Source organism: Strigops habroptila, chromosome 1, assembly GCF_004027225.2.
Source record: "Strigops habroptila isolate Jane chromosome 1, bStrHab1.2.pri, whole genome shotgun sequence".
Lineage (NCBI taxonomy): Eukaryota > Metazoa > Chordata > Aves > Psittaciformes > Psittacidae > Strigops > Strigops habroptila.
This window is the reverse complement of record NC_044277.2, coordinates 108,270,668-108,293,445: the sequence shown is the minus strand read 5'-3', so window position 1 is coordinate 108,293,445 and position 22,778 is coordinate 108,270,668. Positions and strand designations below refer to the sequence as shown.

Sequence of the window (22,778 nt, the reverse complement as noted above, 5' to 3'; positions counted from 1 at the left end):
ACCCCCAAAAACCCCTTGGTTAAGTGAGAGCAAGCCAGCTATGTGGGGAGGGAAGGGAAATGAGGAAAATATATTGCTATGCAAGATATTTTCATTGCATAATAATTCTTCATGCGTGCAGCAGTTCCAAGAAGATATGATAGAATGAGACAGGCTTAGCGTCCAGAGTGCCAGAGTAAACTCACCTGCTAGAAATAAGATGTGTCAAAATGAAGAACAGGAAAAGATATCTGAGAACTCTTTCACAGGTCTTTTTCCGATAGCCATGTTAATCTCTTCATGTGGTGTCTTGGTTGGCTATGGGAAGGGAGTAATACAGGCTGAGGTTCTTAAAAAGTTTCCCTTATTTAAAATAAATCAGAGTGCAACAGTTTAAGTTGATGAATCGGAGACGAGGTTTTGCATTTGATGGTGATAAACTTCAGAAACAGATTTCCGTGAGGCTTTCCTGAAAAAATAATTTCCACATCACTGAACAGTACTTGACATTAAATACTGGTATTAACCTAAAAGCTTGGAATAGTCTCCCAGCTAATTTGTAAGCATGAAGATGCCTGAAGTTATTGAAGAGCTTTGTCTTTCAGAGAAAAATGCAATTAGCCTATCAAAGATCACACCAAAGCATCTAGAGTTAATATTTGTGTAGTAGGTGAACAATTTTAGCAGTTAAAATGATATATGTTAGTAGAAATGCTAACACATTTATTTGCATTACCTCAGCTGTGATTTGTATTTGCAGATCAGAATCCCACTGCACTGGACGCTGTGCAAGCACAGGCTGTTGCCTCGTAGCTCAGTCAAGCATAACAGGTAAATGCAGGTGGATGAGAGTGTTACAAGAAATTAATGTGAGCAGTGGATTAGCATAATACATGATACTTGTACTCTGATGAAAACCTCATGAATTTTTAAAATATATTCAAGAAAATCTGGTGGAAGGAGGGAGCTTCCATCACATTGTACAGTACTGTTAACCCATGTTAGACATAAACTTCTTTGTTTTCATACTTGACCATTATTTGGGCTGGCTGGTTTTAGAAGATTATATGGAAAGTTAGTCTTCCTCTATGATTAGGCTTATTTAACAAATGTGTTTTCTATTATACTGCTTAGAAGCAGAGACAGATGTGAAATGCTGTGCAATGTGTGGGGTCTGGAACTTTAAGCTTAGTCCTTCTGTAGGTACTTCGAAGCATTGTTGCTCTGTGTTCAGGCTTAGTTGGTTTTCTGTTTCTGTCAATGCAAAAGAACGCTGGTTTGCACTGACCTGTTCTTTCACTCTTTAATTCAGTACGGGATTTCTGCTGGGATTTCTGTTGTGGAAGTCCTGCAGGTATGTTACTGTGTCTTCCCTACACCCCATGATGCTTTGTAGGCAAGAGCAATAGGGGCAGCAGCAGAGTGACGTGGACTTGACCTGTTAAGTTTCACTCAGAACTGCAGTACTTGGTTTGCAGTGCTCTCCTGCTGCTGGGTTCCTAGAGAACAGGAAATAAGGATTATTGGCAAAAGTTGTTCAACTTGGGTCCTCTCTACTACTATTCTGGTGGACCTAGAAGTGTGTGTGTAAGCAACTACTGTGTATTTCTCTGTTTAACTGTTTATAGAAAAGGGGGATTGTTCAAATTTATTATAATTCTGTTCTTGCTGGTCATGTTTTCTGTCCTGAAAAAGTAAGAAGGGACAACAGAGCTGGGAGACAGGGAGGAGGTCAAATGCTCATGAACCTATCAGAGGGCAAGTGATAGAGTATTTTAGTGGAAAATCATTATACACTGAGATATTTGCCCAGTGTGCTTGAGTGGCAAATTCCTGATCTCTTTCCTGGGGAAAATCAAAGACCTTTTTCCTCCAGTCTGAGATGTTTCCTGCTTTTTGTAGGCCTTAGTAATCAATGTAAAATTTAGGATTCTACAGTCAACTGGATAGAACAACTTTTCAAGAGAAAATGGGGTTGTGGAGAATTATGATCACAGATGCTTTATATTAAAGTAGCATCCCACCTTTCATTTTGGAGTTGTCATGATTTGGGTGAGTTACTAGCATAACATTGCCATTTGAGGGGTTGACTGACATAATGCACAAAGGGGAGAGTGAAGGGTTTATTTAACAGTTTGTTACTTTTTGAAATTATAATTTGGTAAAAGAATCTTATCTGACATGGTAGTTACAATAGAAATTAAATATGCATCTTTATGGATAACCTGCAGGGTGGTGGTTGCTATTAGTCCACTTACAGTGAGGAAAACAAGCTTGTGGCTTTGTGATGGATGTGCGACATGAAGCAACCCCTCTTAGTTAATGAGTTGGGTTTCTTCATGTTAGGTGCTTCAGCCTGCAGTCAGGAGAGTGCTGCTTCAGACTTGAAAACTGAGAACAAGCTGTAAGCAAACTGAAAATTGCTCATGACACAATCACACTTCAGGGCGCTTCATACTTTTATCAGGCACAAAAATTTCTTCCCGATGGGTTATTCCTGCCTTGGTAGGCACTCCTAGTGTTCTTAAATGGTAATGTTTGGGGGTTTTGCTGGTTTTTCTTGTTTGTTTGTTTTTGCTTTTTCTTCGGGTTATTTGCAGAAAAGGCTAGATGCAAGGAAAATAATCAGGGTTATTTGTTGGTAGAGGTCATCCCATTATCTTCTATGTACTGTCAAGATCTTTATTACTGTTGTTTGAGATTAGATGAGTGAATAAGGCTGTAACTCTTACCATCTTCCCATTTTCCTTGCTCTTGACTGAAAGAGTTTTTTGCATACCTCTGTGTAGAGTCCTTATCATTTACCACTATCATGTTTCTTTGGTATTTTATCACCTTTGTTTAGTAACTTATTGCTTGATATCTCGTGGCCAGCTAATTACTGTAACGATCTCAATTTCTAGACTTGCAGCATGATCAATTCTGGTGTGTAGTTCCATCGCATGGGTTTGTGTGTGAGTTAGGAAGCTCAGTAAATGATGGGAGTTGTGAATGACTTTTGAAGCCTAGCACAGAAATGTTTCATAAATCTTTAAATAAGGAGATGCAGTGTTCCCTTTAACTAGCAAGTTATACTGTTTCTCTTGAAATCTCAGCCATTCTTAGAGGAGAGACTACATTTGAAGAGATAATTAATAGAATTGCGGAACAGTTTTGGAGGCTATAAACCTTATAAAGAACAGAAGTTTTTTCAAAACCCTTGTGAAGTAGATGTAGCAGCAGCTCTAAACCATTTGAGCTGGTGGGTTTTTATTGCAGAATGTTAAAATCATACCATGTAAAGGTTTAAGTGGTCTTCTGGCACAATGCATTTCTTGCTAACACCCGGTTGCCATGTGTGTTTTAAAATGCCTTGTGCCCACCAAGGGTCCTGTGTGAGTTCACCCTCAGTGTTTATGTCCATGTTCCTCTTCAGTAACCAAAAAGTTGCGTTGTTCTGAGCGCTGCCTGGTGGGTGCTTGGGCATAAGTAATTCTTTTTGGCAGAAAGGAAAACTGAAACAAATCGGTTGGTACTTTTCTCGAATTCTTGAAATCTAATTTTCCAGCCACCACGCTGGCATGTACACTGCATGCATGGACATTTTGAAACCATCGTCTGGCAGGCTTTGAATGTCTGGGTCACATTAAGCTCCAGAGGTGAAATTTTCAACTCTTCCCCCAGCTGTTTTGCTAGTCAGCAGTTAAACAAATTCAGAGCCTTGGGATGATTTTTCAAATAGTAGTGTATTCAGTATTAACTTCTGTAGACACATGGTATGGCTAAATATTTATGTCATGTCAGCTTTTTAATTGCTGTTGTGTAACACTGAGTTTACAACTGATGTAGGTACAATGGTGATTGCAGAGATTGCCACCAACAAATGTACTTTTTGGGATTGTTAGATTTTTTTTTTTTTTTTTTTTTTGTTCACAGCTGATTTGTTCACTGCAGTAGTGTGATAACTTCACAGTATATTTTCTTTTAAATAATGCCATCCTTTGAATGATAGATTGCTTGTCACATCTGCTCTGTAAAGAAACTGATTTCATGCTTTGAAAGGAAAAATGGAAACCCCTGAGTTCTGTTACAGGCTTTCTGTATTGGAAAGATACAGTTTCATAGGGTTATTCATCTACGGAATGGTAACATGCGCCCCATACAGTGGGATGATAGTTCAGTTCTTACATGAAAGCTTTCCTTGAAAGGCTTCTCAAACAGCCATCTGATTAAAATTGCAAGCTCTAGTTTGTAGCAGTGTTCGTAATGCTAAACTGAAGGGAAACTTGCAGCCTTTCAGGATTACGATTTGTCAGGTTTCCTTGATGATGCTCTATAAGCTTAACTATCCTGTATCTGAGTTAGCAGCTTTACCTGGGCTGAGAACATGATTAACTCTTGACATATTACATACGTATTGGGTATTCAAAGCACTTGTAAAGCTAATAAAGAATGGTAAGCTTTGTTTAAACAGGAATTAATGTGTGGAATTAATAGCACACTTCTGGAAGAGTCATCTATTATTTCTCATATCAACTATGTAATGTCCTCAGCAGGTGCTAAAACTCTTTTTGAAGCTGAGGTCAGTGGTAGCTCTGATTTCTTCTGCTGAGGTGTCATAATCCTTGTGGATGGATACCTAAGGGTGTGAAAGATGGTGAGAAAGCATGTTATCTCTGATAGTAGAAAGAGGGTTTCTGGCCTGCAGCTGGAAGTTTGTTATGAGGTTTAAGTTTAGCAATGAATGCACCTCTGTTTTCAAAACATTTTAGGTTTTCTCATGTTGCTGGAGGTGTATTTCTGTATTAGCCTTGTGAAAAGTTTATCTTAATCTGTGTTTAAAGTTTCTAAAATGTTTGCTCGGAAGAGTTCTGCACAAAGCCAAACTCGAATCTATTTTTGTTTGTACTTACTGGAAGAGCAATGAAAAGATCTTTTAGTCTATGAGCTTTTTTGTTTTATGATGTTGCTGTTTGCAGCGTGGAAGTTAGTTGTCAGCACTTGCATTTGTAAATCTCTTTTTAAGGGCTGATTACTCTGGGCTGAAAGTTGGCAGGCAGGATCTCAGCCCTAGAGCACTGTTTGGGGTTTTGCATGTTTTTAAATAACATCTATCTGACTGGCTTGATTGAGAGAAAGCACGCTGCTACTCATACTCTTGTAACTCTAGACAGCAAAACAGACTGCATAAAAGCACACTTTGAATGTGAATTAGGAAAAATAGAGACTAGTAATAAGTGTAGGCCTTGATCCCCCTGCTTTCAAGGGAAGTTTTGAGGATGTTGGTGGGGGCAGTAGTGGTTTTGTCAGCTATATAACAATCAAGTAGATATCTCTTCCAAGCTATTGCAAGGTTATGGTGTATGTAGATGCAGTGTGTATAGAAGTATCTTCAGACAGCTGGACATTAACTGCCAGTACTGTAAGATACCTAAACCTGAACTAAAATGCAGTGTGTTAGCCTGGTGTTGGTACCATGGTTAATGCACACATGTGGCTTTTGGATGGGAGTGATCCCAGCTCGGCTTGGCACCCAGACAGAAGTGACCATATGGTTGTGTGTACTCTATCTGTATAGTCCATTCAGTATATACTGTGGACCATTGCTAGTTTGTACCTGGTATCTTCTGAAATGATGAAATTCTTATAACAAGATGGATTTGAAAATATTTGCCAGTAAAGAAACATGTTGTCAATTCAACAAAAAAAACCCAAACCCAGCAACAAAAAAGACCAAACAAGCAAACCCAATAAAACCATCCACAACCTAACTTCTTATTTGTCAAAGTGGTTGTGGATGTTGCAGAGGGAAACCAGTAGGCTGAAATGTGTGCTACCTGTGCTTGGCCAGATGGTCTCAGTCCCTCCTGAGAATGTTCTTGTAACTCCTCAGATTAACCACTGCTGAGTAGGTGCCTGCAGGGACAGATCTGTATAAATAGAGTTACTGTACCCATTGTCCTACTGAGAAAAAACTGCATTAAGGTGCTGTTCTCCTTTCTGTTGCGGTTACTGATCAGTGTATGACAGTTTTGGGGACATTAAGGACTTAATGTTTGAAAGTTGCGTGCTTTCTAAAGAAACATGTTTTTACCTGCATTCTAAATTTGTGGGGAATAAGTGTCTTGCCTACTTATCAAAAGCAGTTCAAACTTGGTTTCTAAGCTTCAGTAAAATCCATGTGATTTCTCTTGGATTAGGTAGTTGTGGAAATAAGTATTTGCATGTCTTGAAAGTAACTTTGGTCTTGACATATGTCTGAAGTTGTTGAACTTGACTAATTACTGTCTGATGACCAAATGGCAAGCCAGAAGGAAAAATAAAGTTTTGCTATATGCATTTACAGAATTGAAGTTATACATAGTATTACAAAATTATAATTGTGTGCTTCTAAATCAATTCATAAATGCAGGCCATTCTGTAGACTGTGACTAGACATAATTAGTGGAGGACACTGATTTTTCGTGACTGTTTGCTGCAGACTAGAAATATTCTTTAAAAGCATATTTAAGAGATTGTGTGCCTCTGAAGGCTTTTCTTGTGGGTTCATTTTTTTATAACTTGAAAGAAGAAAATTGCAGTCTACTTCTGACAGCTGCATGTGCTGCTGTAGGTATTGCTACCTCTGCCCCAAATAGGTCTCCTGACTTGTGTTTTTCCCTTGAATGTCTTCTACTTACTGCAGCAGTGTATATTTATGCAAAGATACGGTTTACCAATCAGCAATTCAGTGCATCTTTTAAAGTGGTGGGCAAGTTAACTCTTCAGCGGGATGATAATCTTTATTGCTGCATTAAAGTGCCATGTTTAACTTGATTGCTAATTTGGCTATTAAACTAGCATCAAAAGAGGATAAACAGTCTTCCAAACCATCACTCCCGATCTGTAGTTTCTAGTACTACCACATATTGATTGTGGTTCCTGTAAATAAACTTGTGTGTGGAGATATGTATCAGTACTAACAAAAAGCATGCTAAAACACATTCTGTGAAGAGCTAACACTTTGTGATTTTTATTGTTTCTCTCCTTGAAGTAACACTGCCTTTTCCACAAACACTGTGTCCTCTGACATGATAGTTGCGGAAACCTGCAGTCATATTAAGTTTCATGCTTTAAAAGACTGGTAAGTGGCAACTGCTAACTGGAAAAGTTGATGGCACTAGCTTTCCAGAACAGCTCTGCAAAGGAAGTTGCTTTGAAGTGTATCACAACAGATGGGATTTTGCAGAAGAGCACTTGATGTCCTGGAGGCTTGGAGCAGTGTGATACACTAAGTGAAGAAAATTACAAAGGAAACTCCTTCTGTGTTTGGGGTCTTCCCGTATGGCTTACTCATTGGCAGAAAGGCAATAGCTGATCATTGTTAAAAGCATGGGACTTAGAAGGCAGATTGAATATCTTTTTGAACAGATTATTATAGTATTGTCTCACTTGTTTTGAGAGCCATTTTGATCCATAATGATCAAAATGCAACTTAAAATATGGGTTTGGCATTGTAGTTATTAGAAATAATTTGTTCATGAGGTAAGTGGATTTAATGTGGTGTGTATCACAAAAAATCTGTCTAATGAGAATATGATTCTTAACTGAGTAATCCAAACAGGGTTACCTAGAGCTTTTATCTAGACCTAGCCTGTGATAAGTGTCGTGTATAATCTCATCTAAAGGACTTCTGGAAAGCAGTAGAACGATGTGCTGCTATGATTGCTGGTGGCTTGCCCAAGAAATCTGAAGTTGCAGTGTGCACATTGCAGTCATGTGTTATCTATCAAGTTGTCTAAGAAGTTGTCTACCCTCAGCTGAAATTAATGATTTAGCTGAATATTTTGTGCTTGATGGCCAGTCAGCAAATGCTTTAAAGTACATATGTGTAGTGGAACTTCAGTTTGTTAGACTCACATGATCTTAGCTGTTTGCCTTCCACAATCCATAGATTTACAAAGTACCGGTGCTAACACTACATACCAGAGGACGGAAGAGATTGCAGCATGACTGGAGATGATCCTAGGAGGGAATGGAAATGTGTAAGAGAGAAGCAGGCAACAGAGGGATGCAAAGAAGTACCTTGGCATTGATTTGAGGATCAAAATGCTGAGTAGATAACATAATTGCTGACAGAAACATGTTTATCTTTCTGTAAATTAGGTTTTAGCTTGTGAATCTGGACTAATGTGCATGCTCAAGATTAGTATGAACAGCAGTGGAGATTATATACAGCAAACAGAATGTGTAAGAAGTCTTTTGCTCTTTTTAGAAAAATATTAATCCAGAATTTTAGAAGGATAAACCCAATTTCTTTTAAAGATTATTAACAGAAGCATTCTCCAAGAAGCTTAAGACACCTTCTGCAGTGTTAATGTGCATACAGCATGGGTTTGAGGAACACGGAGTCTGGCTACTTAGTACTTGCTTTTGAAAAATTGCTTTTACCCTGAGGATGATTTTTTGGTTTTTTTATGAAAGACAAACATCCTGAATGAATTCCAGACTTTCTGCCATGTAGATCTGTGCATCTGTTCATGTGTGTGCAAGACTATATGTGAAGGACAGTATAATTTCTTTATTTCCTTTTTTTGTGTGGTGTTTTCTGTCTGTGCCATTCTCCCTTACTTAAATAGTTTCTATTCCAAGATGAGAGGCAGGGTGCTAGGAAAAAATACTTCTGGGAATGTAACAGTGACACAGTGCATGAGTTGCACCCTGAAGTTGTCACCAACTCGAAGGCAATACATTTGTCTTGCATGTTGTTACAGATGTAGTACTGGAACTTCTGTGTGAAGAAGTAACTCAAAAAGCGTATTAAAACTTGCTCATACTCCTTTTAGAAAAGAAAAATTAAAAAATTAAACTGATTTTTACACCCCAGTATTTTCTTTGAGACTTCATGTTTTAAGTGAGCTTTTCCTTTTTATTTTTTTTTTTTTTAATTTTTATTTTAAAGAACATGGATTTTTTTAAATAACAGTATTAAATAATAGCATCAAATTTCGAAGTGAAGTCACTGTCACACTTTCAACTCTACTCAGTTTTCTACTTGTCTAATGAAATAAAATAACATTTTAGGATGATGGAGCAGAAAACTTGTGAGTGTTACTAATCTAGCAGAACTGTTGTAACATGCTTGAAATTTGCAAAGATTAAGTGACTGTCAGTATTTGAAGACAAAGGTTGGTTTGTGACTGAATGCTCCTTAATAACTTCAGTAAGTCTACCAGGTGATGTGAGGAAGCCATGGTTTGAAAACCAATCTGAATAATTAAAGTGAGAATCAAGTGAAATTTTCCCAGTGGAATTTCCCTGCCCATTGCTGTGGCAAGCGTTTGTTTGCACTCCCAAGGCAGCCAGTGACTGGGAACTGAGTATATCTGAAAGATCACTTTATCCTTTCCTTTTGCCATAACGTTTTCTCTGAACACATAATCCTGACTGTGTTGCGTGGAAGTTCTTTGGACCTTTGGTCTGAATCAGCACGGCAGGTCTGGAATAGCTGTGAGTCCTCAGGAATTTCAACAACCACTTACAGAATCTTTTGTTTTCCTATTTCCGCAGCTTACAAAGGTGACCAGTGAAGTTCTCTCTGAGCAGCCAAAAAGCAGACAGCTCATGACTTCTGATCAGGACACTAAAGTTGTGGCTGAACCGCAGGTGCAGCAAGTACAAGAAGTTAAAGACGGTTCTCATCTAGTAAGTATTATAATTACATATTCCTCTGCTATAAATGCTGCATGAAACAGGTTTTTTTAGTATGTCTTAATCAAAATTGTATCTCAGAACGTTTTAGAGGTCAGTTGGCTGATAGCATTACAACATAAAATGCTGGAACAGAGTTGTTGAAGGTGGCTAATTCTCCACACTGAGTAGGAGCCTCAACTTAATTTTTCTTTAAGGGATTTAAATAAACTGCAAGTTACAACAGTTTGCATTCATTTAAGGTACAGGGCTTTTTAGGCTATGCAGGAATTCTGTTACCAATACTGAGTTAGGTTGTAGCTCACACATTACCATGTGAGGAAAATGCAGGAAATGCACTTGGCATGTATCCGTAATTGAAAAAAGTACAAACCCATACAAATAGGAAATTGCATTCTGTAACAGGAATTTTGCTCAGTCAGTTCTGCCAAATGGCACGTGCTGCTGCTTCTGTGCTACTCTGCAGGATCCAGGAAGTTGCTTTATGGGATGCTTTTGGCAGATCGTACAGCAGATAGTACTGTGTGTGTTTACATGTTGCAGTAAATGTTTTGAAGACGATTGAATACATAATTTGTGTGTATGCTCTACTCATGACACTGTATTTTCATCTTTGAAAGTTAACTGCGTATTGCGAAGGATATTTCCTCTTGGGACATCTTGAAGAGTTTGGTTTTGGTGTGTTCTGCTAGGCACTTAGCCTGTGCTATGCTAAGTGGCAAATGCTTGCTACTTCAACTTAACCTTACAGCAGCAGCAAATGCTTGCTGCTTCAACTTACCTTGCAGCATGCACTAAGGAGCATTTTGAAAACACTCTAAACTTGTGCTTTTCTCTGCTAAGCAAGCTGGTGGGGTTTTCATTTATTTGTTTCTATGCCCCCCCCCCCATATTTTTTTTTCTTTTTTTATTAGTTCTGGGTTCTCTTCTGCTCTGTTGTACATTCTCACGTGTAAATTTTGTCTGTTTGACAGTAGTGGAAAAAATTTAACCCACTTTCGTGCCATAACTTTGTGATTTCTCCCGGTACTCAGGGCATTAATGTGAAGAAACCAGCGTGTAAGCTTGAGTAAGAGACTTGCAGATGTGCTTCAAAAGTCAGTGCACTTTCAACAGGTGCATTAGCATTAAAGGTGGTTTGATGTGTCTTCCCAGGGCTATTTCTTCTAATGTGGCATACTAAAATTTTCATAAAACTACATGTAAACTTGGATCTAAATCTTAATTTCTGTTCTTTTGCTTGGAGAAAGAGTAACTATTTCTTTCCATTTCAGAAAACTTGTCTGCTCTTTTCTTTAGTAGAGAAGACTAAATGTCAATTTCGGTATCTTGGAATATATCCATAGTGCTATAATGGTGCATTTCAAATAACTAATTCTTTTGAGATTAAAGCTTTTCCTTTGCTGAATATTTTATTCTAAATAGATGAGATCTGTAGCTTATTAAGCTTTTTTTCAGTTGCACCGTTATCATACTCTTGTATGCACAGCATCAAAAGGTCGTTCTGTTGTATGAGAACCATTACCAATATACTCTGTTAAAAGTGGTGTTTTCAAGATGGTCCCTTCCATAATGGCATACTTGCATGAATGTATTTTGCCAGTGCTTCATGTCTTCACTTGCAAGTTTTGGGTACAAGTCTATAGTTTGAGAAAAACTTCATGGACTACAGGAAGAAGTTAGCAAACTAAGATCATTAAGACACTTTCACCTTTCCCAAAACATGAGAGGAATGAGGAAAAACTTCTGAAGTCCTGACTCAATTGCATTTAGCAAGTACATGCTTCAGGCTAACTGAAAATCACCTGCTCTTTCTTGTGTGTCTTCATTATTTTGAGATCAGAGGACTAGACTGCATAAAGGAATAGATTCATGTTTGTGGTGATCCCTGCTTCTGTGTGTATTTGATATGGGGCCATACTGCCATGGTATCTTGTCAGGTTTCTAGGAGTGTTTTTTTGATAGACTGAAAAAAATTGCTGAATTACATTCCCTAGTTCTTTTGGCTATGCTGTTCTACTGGGATCTGGTGATACCTATTTCGAGTGCTGTTGTGGCAGTTCAGGAAGAAAGTTGTAGAATTTCTACTGGAAATTTTAATACACCCCTGTAGATCCTGGAAAAATAATTCCCTGTATGCTAGTCTTAATTATGAAGATTACATGAAGTATTATTTGTTACATCTTTAAACATTAACACTATTAAAAAAATAACAATAGTTAAATTTTCCTAGCCGTGTCTTTAATCAGTCAGTTTTCTTTGGCAGGAGCAAAACTTAACACACGTTCTACTGTTAGTAATGTTGAACAGATAGTAGTGAGTGAATTAAAAGTTTTGATGCTGTGATGGAAAGCCACAGAAATCACTTTCCAGGGTTGTGTACGTTAATGATACTGTGGTCACTTGTTTACTGACAGTTTTCAAAGGCTTAACCTCATGGTTAGGGAGGCAAAGTAATTTCTTCTGCCTTGAAGTAGCTATGAAATTATATGCTATTTAATGCCTAATTGTAGATTGATCACAAGCCTAGTATGGTTCATTTCCAACAACAGCTCCACTTGAATGTGGCTGATTTTGGTAGTATTTAACAGCAGAATTTCAGTAGTTTGCATGCTAATCTGTTGAGGAAAGTTGGCAGATTGAGGATCCTCATAAATTTCTTGTTAATAGTAGCTTATACTTGCAAATTGGAGGTAGATAATTTCAAGGATATTAGCAAATTCTTAGCATTGATAAATTTGGGAATGAAACACACTGGTATTTCCAGCTTTCTAAGCTAGAGGTGGGGCTTTGTCACTTCAGGTCACTTTGTGATACCTGTCATTGGAATATTTTTGTATCCTGATTGACAATTACTCTTTCTGAGAGAGTCCTGGTCGGACTAGACCCAGGGAAGTCAGTGTTTAAGAATGTTGCACTCCCTTTTGACTTACTTCTCTCTTTCCTTTTTGATCAGTTTCTTTGCTAGAAATTTGAGGTGACTCTCTGAGGAAGGGGCCAGGACCCAAATCCCATAGTGGAGAACTTAATTGTACTTTCTAAAATGTTTTTCATAGGATGTAATATGGAAGGATGTCTCAAGCTTAGAGCTGTTAGGTTATGTTGTTCAAAAGTCCTTTTGCAACGCATTCAAGAATAAGCCTTGTAGAAGGGGCTGAGGAAATTGACTTTACTAGTTTAATACAGGATCCAGTGAAAATTCAGTGTAGCTATACTCCTCAGATCGTTTGGCAATACACAGTATTACATATGGTACGTGCCAATTAATAGTTAAGTAGCAGTTTGTATAACAAGTAGGTGACATTTAATAATTCAGGAGATCATGAATAGATTTAAACGAGAGGTGGGAGGATTAGACCTTAAACCAAGCATGTATGGTATCAGTGTCATGAAGGATCAATACTGCTCAGTGTTCACTCTGTCACATTATTGTAGGTTTAGACTGTAAGAAAAATGCTGAATAGTTCTGCACCTGTAGACGACTTCTAATGTTTAATTGCTTCAATGTGTAAAATGTGTATTTAAACTCTTACCAGTCCATTTAACCTTGATGTATTGGAGGGAAAGTTAAACAATCCAACCAGCTGTTCACCAAAACCTGCAGTAGTGACATTGTGAAGTCTTTTGTGATGCTGCTCTTCTCTTTTGCCTTAACTGGAGGTGGACACAACATGAGGTGTGGCCAAGAAGTTCAGGAATATCACTGTTTTGTCAGGACTAGGTACAATTGCATGACTTTATTGTAGAAAAAGTTTAAATGAAGTTAGATGTCAGAAGGTTATAAGGGCTAGTTTTGGCTTGTGCTATTGTAACTTTAACACTAGACTGTATTTTAAAACTTAATTCTGTAACACTGTGTATGGGATAAACACTTATTCCTTGACAAGGAATAGATACATGTAGAAACGAAAGTAGATGGGTAGGTATACCTCTGTTAATAAGCATGTTGACTTCTTGCCTTCTGCGTAGGTGTGTGCAGCGCACAGGACTAAAGTACTTATTAGAAAAAATTGTTCAGGTTATGAAAGTGCTGCTTCAGAGCAGTTTTGTTTTGTGGAGAGGGAAAACCTATTTAGGCTTGGAGTAGATGAGAAAATACGGCAGAGCCAAAAATATATATGTATAAAGGAAAGAAAGAAAACAAAACACCAAAATAAGTAAACCCACCCCTCAGCTGAGCTGGGCTCTGAAGTGGCAGAGCACAAGTTCTCTTGAAGTGCTTTTCAAGTCAGGTGGTGGTGTTTAGCTTAGCCAGAAGGATTTTGGCGAGTCTGGGGAGTTAAGCAACCAACCTCAGGTGATGTAGCATAACAACAGTGGCATTTTCTGCTTAACTTTGTTACCCCCACCCCTTTTTTATGGTGATCCCACAATAAACAGCATTGAGAAATGTGACTTAATGGGCAGTATAGGTGCTTAAAAATAGAAAGTGTCCCTGAAACCTTTAGATAAAACTAAAGGAACAAGTACAAAATGTGCCTTTGCACATCAGGAGAAGGGTATGGGAAAACTGGAAGAAGTTTCTGCTTGCCTGAACTGCTTCACCCATTTTCTCCCCATTAGTTGATAGGAGAAGTGCTTGTTAAGGCACTAGAAAAGTGTACTTTGGCCTGGTCCATCTCTTAAAGGCACTTAGTTTCTCTGTAGAAAGCACATAGCTACTAATGGTTAAATCACCGAGGGAAAAACCTTGCTATTTGTTTACCTGATGAAAGTTTTCTGAGTAGTTGTAAACTTTGTAAATATTGTTGTGACTTTATGCTGACATTAAAACCAGTTGAATAGTTTGCTTGTGGCATTTCTTCAGAAAAGCTATTAAAAGTAACTCCTTCCCCCTTTCCCTGTTCTTGGTTCCAGGGAATGCTAAAGAGAGGAGTGGCTTGGCATAGTTTTAAGTCTGGATCCAAGCATGTTGAATAACTTTGTCCCACAGGAGAATTAAAAAAAATGCAGCAGATGGCAGCAATGATGCATCAGACTTCCTATCCTTAAGAACAATGTATCTGGAGGCACTTTGAGGCTTCACATATTGGATAAGCTGGGGGGGCAGGGTAGTCTTCTTCCCTTACTTTGCAATTTCAAAGCAGACTTGCTGAGGAGGGGATGTATTCCCTGGCCTGTTCAGCAATCTTTTTATATGGTCAGGGGATTAGTGGTGAATAGGTTTCCCCTGAAAGTTAGCCAGTATGTTTCTTTTGCATATACAAATTTGAGTCTGCCTATAGCATTTAATTTTATATGTCATTTAAATATAAGGTAATCTGTGTTTTAAGAATCTAAATCACTTTCTTTTTTTTGTGATTCGTTTGTCCTATGAGCAGAATATTTGTCTGGGGAGAAAAAGCTACATTGGCAGCTATATTACAGATTCGCACTCTTTTGTTAAGCAGAGTATTATAAAGAGAAGTAGGATAAGAAATTACTCAAATACCTGAATACTTTGCAAAAAATTCAGAGAAGAAAAGCATTTCATGCTGTATAAAGAAGAGATTCACCTCTATTCTGTTACGCTGCTAAATGTGAGCTCTACTATTTGTTACTGCAGGACCACTTCATAGTGTCTGCAGTGCAGACTGAAGTGAAACATTTGAATTTCCAGAGTGCTTCTGCACATGCTCAGTACTGCCTTGTACTTGCAAGCTATTATCATCACATTGTGAACAGTTTGGGATAGCAAGAGCTTTTATATGTGTATGTGTGTATATATACATGTGTACATATATATTTATTCTCTTGATTTTAACCTAGCCTGGTTCTGCTTACTGTGGTTCAGTGCAGCATTGGGTTTGTTTTTCTGATCTTCAGGACACAACAGGCAAGAAAAAAATTTGCTTCTCCTTTGGTTCATTAGTCTAAACAGATCTGAACTTAGTTTACTGACTAGATATGAATGACTAAAAGAGGAAGTGATGTGTAATTTATTTCTATGTTGACTGTAGTAGATTTTCTATCTGAAGTAAAGTAAGCAAAGGAGATTGAAAGGAAGAAGTGACTGTGGGCTTCTCTGGTAAAGATGTTTGGGTGGGTTGGTTTGTTGTTTTTTTTCTTGGAATTTTGGAAACAAAGCAGAAATCTTGCAGTGTGATGATGACCGTACAGACAACACAGATAAAACTAAATCATGTCTTAAGCCTTATATAGGCTATGTGACTTGCCATGAAGGCAGCTGTAAAGTAAGTCATAATGACAATCAAAACAAAAAGTAGTGATAGTGGGATATTAAGAAATGGATCTCTGTGTTAGGCAGCCTTTATGCTGCAAGTATAGTTTGCAGTAGAAGTTAAAATAGATCTCTTACTACTTAATTGAAAGGCAACTACTTTAATTACCCTTAGTACTGCTATGTACTGCTATATGAACACAAAGAAGGCAAGTTGCCAGGCTAAAACTAGTTCGAGTGCATCTTGATTAAACTTGCCATAAGGTACACAACCAATTGAAAAATAACACTGAGTTCAACGTACGGCTGGAAGAACATTTGAAATAGAATTGAAGGGTCTATCTTTTCTTACTTTATCCTATGTTTTCAGTACTTTAAGTAACAGAATAGAGTCGTTCTGTAGTGGTACAGTCTGCAAGATCTGTGAAGGATAGAGTCCAAATTTCAAATAGTAACAATGGATTGTGAGGAGGTCTGAGTGGTGTAAGGATATGTAAAGGCAAATGAGAACAACTGTTTAGAGCAGACAAGATTGCTGGGTATTTTCATTTTTTTAATTGGGTTTTTATTTTTGAAGAAACAGAACTACTTTTTTTTAGCAATTAAGGGGACTTACAGTAGTAGACTTCTTCCAATATGTAAATACATACATTTAAACATGTTCTGATTGTTCTAAGGTCAGAAAGAAATCTTTTATGTACAACAGAGGGAAGTTACACTGGGGACAGACTTTTGGAAGAAGAAGCATTTAGCCAAACTACCTTTTAAATACCTCTGAGGTTTTTTGTGAGTACACAATTTTTTTGACAGTTAGGTATAATTAATCCTGCCACAGTAACATGAGATAGCTGGGTGATCTTAAGGCCCCTCAGGGATTATGTATTCTTTTTTTTTTTTTAATGCAGATAAATTAAAAAAAAAAGAAGCTTTGAACAGAATTAGCTTCTAATAACGTACAATGGCTGTTCAATGGAGTACATGAGGCCTTATCTATCTTTAGCCTGCTTTTCCTAAAGAAGTAATCTTGGTGTAGGTTCAGCTCTGGGGGAAGGGAGGGGAAGGAGAAAATGATCTACAATATGTTTGATGTAATAGCTTATGCCAGTTTAGTCTTCAAATCAGATTTAAACATGTGAAGCCAGAATGCATTTATCCTTGTATAGAAAGTGGGAGTTGTATTAAATACGAAGGTGAGCAGGTTTTTGGCACACATGGACATTGTGAAAGATCTCACTTAAATATTCTAATGATTTGGATGAAGGAAGCTCTTCAGGAAATTAAACAATGGAAGTTCATAAGACTTGGTAATAGTTGTAAACGGACTGTAATCTCATTAGGAGAATTATTTGGCTTGAATATTACAGTGCATATGATGAAATACCAAAACATTGCTCAGCAACTGGGATTTGGACTTTGAGTGGCAATGACATATGAACCTCGGCATGGTTCTAAAGTGTGCTATTTTTGGCAGCTGAGTGTTGGCTTGTCTCCTCAGTAGCAGTAGAAAGTTAGTTTGGTGTATAGAGGAAGGTGATTTGCAATGAGAAGACTCCTGTGACACCATTTATTAAACATGGGCTGCTGCTTCAGTAAAGAATTGAGTAACAGCACAAATGAGGAGAAAACCAGCTTGTTACAAAAATCCGTGGAAGAGGAAGCACCAAAGTCAAGGATAAGTAAAACTTTATCTTCGATTTTAAGAACTGTGGGAAGCCAGGATCTGCATACAGGGGGAAGGACGGCTAACAGGGCAGCTGCGGTAGTCGGCATTGAACATGTTCGTAGCAATGATTGCGCAGCGTCAAATTCTAAATTTGGGTTCGGGGATAAAAAAGCGAAATATCCATCGTACAAAAGCATGGAGAATACTCCTTGTGAGAGCTCTAGGAGAACGTATGACAGACCTTTTAGCTTCTTTAATTCCTTTAGTCACCTCCTGAAGGTCTCCGGTACGTACGGAAATCTGCAGAAACCTGAAGAAAAGAAAGATAGGGTTATTCAAAAAGGAGCATCTAAAAAATCTGACAGTGCGAAAGGTCAGCATATTAACTATATAGAAAATATTAATAGTAATATTAATAATGGAAATGTAGCTGCAGAGGAGCATTGCTTGTTTGATCATATTTCTACTTCGCATGTACCAGACATCGTAGACAGAGGTTTACAGGATGAAATTTCCTTAAATAGAAATTTTCAGGGGGATTACGCAGTTCCATGTGACTGTTCAGGCCAGAATGAAACAACGGTTAAAAGCTACAAGAGTGACAGCTTACAAAAAGTTTCAACTTCATATAGAGAGATGTCTCCAACATTTTCCTATCTTGATGTAGACAACAGACAAAATACAAAAGATAGGGAGTTTTACAGTATTTGTGTTGTAGATGCTGAAGATCTGAAAGGGGCTGAAGAGGTGCCAGCTACTGTGCATGAAGAGACTGCAGCAGACACAGATAACTCAGCTGTTACTGATGAAGGAATGTGCAGCATGGCACGACCTCTAGACACTGGGGAAGAATTTCCAATGCAGCAATCGACACAAGTGGAACCTAAGTTTAATTCACAGAAAGAACTGTTTGAGTATAAAAAATTGGATAGGTCAAGCATACAGGAAAAGGAAGCAAAGGAATATTGTAGCACAGACATCCAATCTTCTTATGATAACTTATTGGCTGACAAGAGTCAGGTGCATGGGTTAAATACTGACAGTACAGTAAAAGATGGCTTAAGAGTGAAAGTATATGATGAAGTCATCCCTGAGAATCGACAGGAGGAGTTGTATACAAGAGGTCATGCGGTCAGTTGGAATGAATCACTCCACAGTGCTTGTGATTCTGTAAAATTCGTGAATGCTGCTGAAGAAGACCTATGCAGCCCTAATTCAGAAAACACAAAACATGGTGATTGTATTTCCAGTGTATCATTAAACACTGGAGTATGTAATTCAGGAAAAAATGAGGAAAGTCATGATTCTGAGATAGTACCATTTGGTTTAAGTAGGCATTCCTCAAGTGTTGTAAGGGAAATAAGTGCTAAACAGGTAGCAGATAACATGAGGGATAGCTGTAAATTATCATTAGAGTTACATGAAACGGACAATGACTCTTTTTTGGTGAGTCAACATGTAGAAAAACTTGCTAAAGAAGGCTATTTCCTAAAGCCAGAAAGTGAAGTAAACTCAAATATGGAAAAGAGAACATTTCAAAGAACATCTGGTCATGGCCAGATGCTTGCATCTGACTCTAGTGAACATCACGGTGTTTTGGAAGAATACTTAAAAGATGAAGAGAAATGCACAGGTACAGTTTTGCATAGCTGTGAAGCTTTGAATATGATTGAAATACATGAAAACTTGGAAGGAAGTTCTGATTTTCAAACTCAAATTAAGGGTTGCACTGAAAACGAGACATCAACAGAAGCTGCAAATCATCATGGCGTGGAGGAAGATGTCTGTGTGAGTATCACTGAGCTAAAAGGCAGCGTGCTTGAGGAAGCTGGTAGCTTGAGCAGAGCTCGATCATGGGTAAGTGATGGCAGTTTGACATCTTGTGAGCTACATAACACAGGCACAGATGAAATGTTCCTAAAGGAAAACAGCCTAGAAACTCAGATTTCACAAGAGTCATCAGGGAATAAAGGTAAACTATGCAAATATTCAAATTCAGATAGCAAAACCAGCGTCTCCTCTCTGTCTGTGGAACATGAGGGTATAAATAAAATGGACATGAACTCTAGACAAGGTGAGCAACAGGATACATATTCCTTCCACACAGTGGAGAATCAGTGGAATGCGGGGACTGATTTAGGCAAAATAGCTGGGGATGTAGTAGAATCTATAGAACAGGTAAAATTTGAAGCTCACCTGAATGAGACAATTGATAACAAGGACGAAAATGTAAAACGGAATTTGGATGCTAATATTATTGATCATGATAAAACCATCTTAAATTGCAATAAAGGCTTAACTCATGATCAGAATACTTATTCTAACTCCACTGTACCTTCAGCTTTGGACAATTTTATGTACAAGAGTGTAAAATTGATAGACGACACTAAAAATCAAGAGGTTGCCGTTAATCTCATACATAAAGCCCATAATAGTTTACCTTCACTGTGTCAAAATGTGTGTTGTCATGTGTGTGATAAACCAGTAGAAGAGCCTGAGTTATGTCAGTGTGACAATCCAGAGCCAGAGGTCAGGAACACCCAAGTTCCTGTTGGGCCTTTTACTGAAGTAGACTCAGAAACTCATGAAAAAAGTGTGCGTGATGTAAATGAGTGTAATCTGCAGAGTGGTGAAGTAGAACAGTGTGTCAGCATCCACTCAAAGGAGGCAAACCTCGCTGGTTTTAGTACGTCAACTGGGAATCTAGAAGCTTTTACCACGGGGAATTTAAAGCAGTTAGAAGCCAAGACTGCTGAACCGAAAAGCACCAGTTACATATTAAATACTCAAATGAATGACTTGGCCACAAGCTGGGAAAAGATGCAGTCAGATCACAAGATTTTCTCAAACACAGAGCTTGGAGTTTTTGTTGACCCAGAGCAGGTAGACAACTACGCTGCTACTCCTTCCTATGAAATACATAGGGCCTCTCCTGGTGCCTCAAGATTTCAGCGAGGTAATGAGCTGTGTGTGTTGCATCTGATGGAAGATATACCAAGTGACCAAGAGCACTCCTATGAACCGGACAGACAAAATCCCCACGTTGAAATATGGTCACATTTCATCAGTCTTCAGACTGGCAATGCTGATTGGACAAATCAGTTATTTTCTGACACCCTTATTGCTGGTAGTGGTGAATATCTGATGGGCTTTTTATGCAATAATGCAATTTCTGACAATACCATGAAGAATGACAGACTGTGTATAGTTAGTGAAAACTTCCAGAATGAACCTGAAGACTTAAGAGGTGCTTCATACGCAGTAGGAAGATACCCATATCAGCTGCTAGCACCAGAAAATGTTGCTACTTGGGAATGGCAAGATAAAGATGAATTTGTAAGTATTCTGCAGAATTAATTTGATGTTTAGCTTAAAGCTGAAGCTAGGAATTTGCATAAGTCAAGGCAAATTGTGGTTTCATTATAGTTAAATATAACATGTTGTTTTGTCCTGAAGCTGACTGCTCTCTCTTTAGCAAAATGAATTCTTATAGAGAATGTAGTATCTCAAAAAGTTGCTGAATATTGATATTTTTTTTTCTTTTTGGTTCTGTTTACCTTGTGTGGAAGTTTAAATATCGGGCAAAGTATTTTGATTGCAGATTCTCAATTCTATTTGAACTTGAGATTAAAACTTCAGTATATGGAAGGGAAACTTTCTACAGACTGTTGATAGTGCTTCATTTACCTTCATACAGGAAGCAATGTTAAAGTCATAATGTTTGAACACTTCCATCTTTTATAAGTCTTTTCTCTATCATTCAGTAGATGTATTTAATTTGATATTCTTTAAATATTTTACCTTCTGGATGTGCTTTCTATACACTATGATAGCGAGTATTTGAATGCATGTGTTTCAGAATAATTAAAGCTTTGTGGAGTTTTGGAGTGCCAGCCTTAAACTCTGTAATGTTCCTAGCATCCTTAAATTCACAAAACAAATTTTAATATATGTTCTTATGAGCAATACTCTTTCCAGGTATAATAGTCATATTAAAAAGATATTCTGGGTATGGAATAACTTAATATGCTTTGCTCAAACATTAGCAAAACAAGAGAAAACTGTCTCGTATTACTATCAAAAAAAGTATTGTAGATCTTGGCACTGCAGAGAGCAATCTCTCTGAAGGACAAATATAACTGTTTATATAATGGTTATATATAACCATATATGACCATTAAATGTGTCCATTTCCAATCCAGGTTAAAGGAGACTGGCCTAAGATGGCTTAACTGGATCTGGTAATTGATTCCATTTGTCCTGCCTAGGGAAAACTTACCTAAATTTTTGTTAATGCTGTTTTTTGTCTTGAAGTCATGACAGAAGTTGTCACACACATCTCATTACTTCCAGTTTTTCATAATGCTTCCTTAGAACTTACATGTTTATAGAAGTCCAGAAAAAACCCAAAAAACCAACAACCCAAACCAAACCCCATGCTCTTACATCTTCCTAATTATTTTCTGTTGTTTCACAGAAACAGATACCATGATAATATAGTAAGCATCATGTTAACATGTACATAAGAGAACTGCCTGAAGTCTAGGGCAAGTACAGGTCGAGTTAATTTGTCAAAGGCAAAGAATGAAATGTTTGTTGTAGTTTCCTTGGCTGTCCTTTTCTGGTGGTTCTTTACCAGGGAAGTGAATTCTGTGCTGCACAATTAAATTGTATTTGTACCTGAAACTATTATGAGATGGCAGTTCTGTTAATATATTCAGATGTGGAAAAAAATCTTGACAATACAATCTTGAGTTGCACATCTGATACTGTTGTTTGAAACTGTATAGTTATATACACACAGGTGTGTGCTGTGCATCCACAAAGTGCATAATCAAAGAAATTTCTTTCTGTAGGAGTCAACCAAGGTTTCTGAGTTAAACCCCAATGCAAAGGTGTGGGGAAATCATATGTTACACTTGGAAGCGAGTGGTGCCACTGATGGTAGTGTGAGCAAAACGTGGGAAGAAATACCTGACCAGCCTCCAGATTCTTGTAAAGAAGGTATGAATAAAAGTTTCTAGCAGTTGCTCAAGCAAAAGGTAAAATTCAGATTTAGTTTTAACTATGATGATACTGTGATTAGAAGGAATGCTTTTTGAGTGTGTTTGTCATCTCTGCCGCAGAACTGGATGCCAGTGGTGATGGTGACAAAAAGCATCAGAATGCAGTGCTGACAGAGCTGCAGGAGCCGTCACCAGTTGTTTCGGTGTCAGACCAGACAGATATGAACCCTTTGGCTCTCGATCATTCTGAGTATGAGTCTATGCACGAAACCACCCAGACAGGTAAGAGAAAGCTAATATT

General features: G+C 37.9%; 1 protein-coding gene across 12 annotated transcripts in view; it reads left to right on the top strand.

Annotated features, from left to right (window-relative positions):
• The window catches only part of LARP4B (La ribonucleoprotein 4B), a 56,028-nt gene that overhangs the window by 8,545 nt on the left and 24,705 nt on the right, over nt 1–22,778 (top strand). For 5 of the 12 annotated variants that reach the window (XM_030497768.1, XM_030497784.1, XM_030497776.1 and 2 more), the window contains exons 1-3: nt 16,727–20,807; nt 22,328–22,475; nt 22,598–22,759. In XM_030497768.1, the coding sequence (XP_030353628.1) occupies nt 17,382–20,807; nt 22,328–22,475; nt 22,598–22,759 (3,736 nt within the window). In that variant the 5' untranslated portion in view covers nt 16,727–17,381. Of the gene's footprint in view, nt 1–457; nt 811–8,907; nt 9,220–9,507; nt 9,643–16,726; nt 20,808–22,327; nt 22,476–22,597; nt 22,760–22,778 lie in introns of those variants that run through there. The other 7 variants (XM_030497853.1, XM_030497811.1, XM_030497834.1 and 4 more) reach the window with 4 other exon arrangements.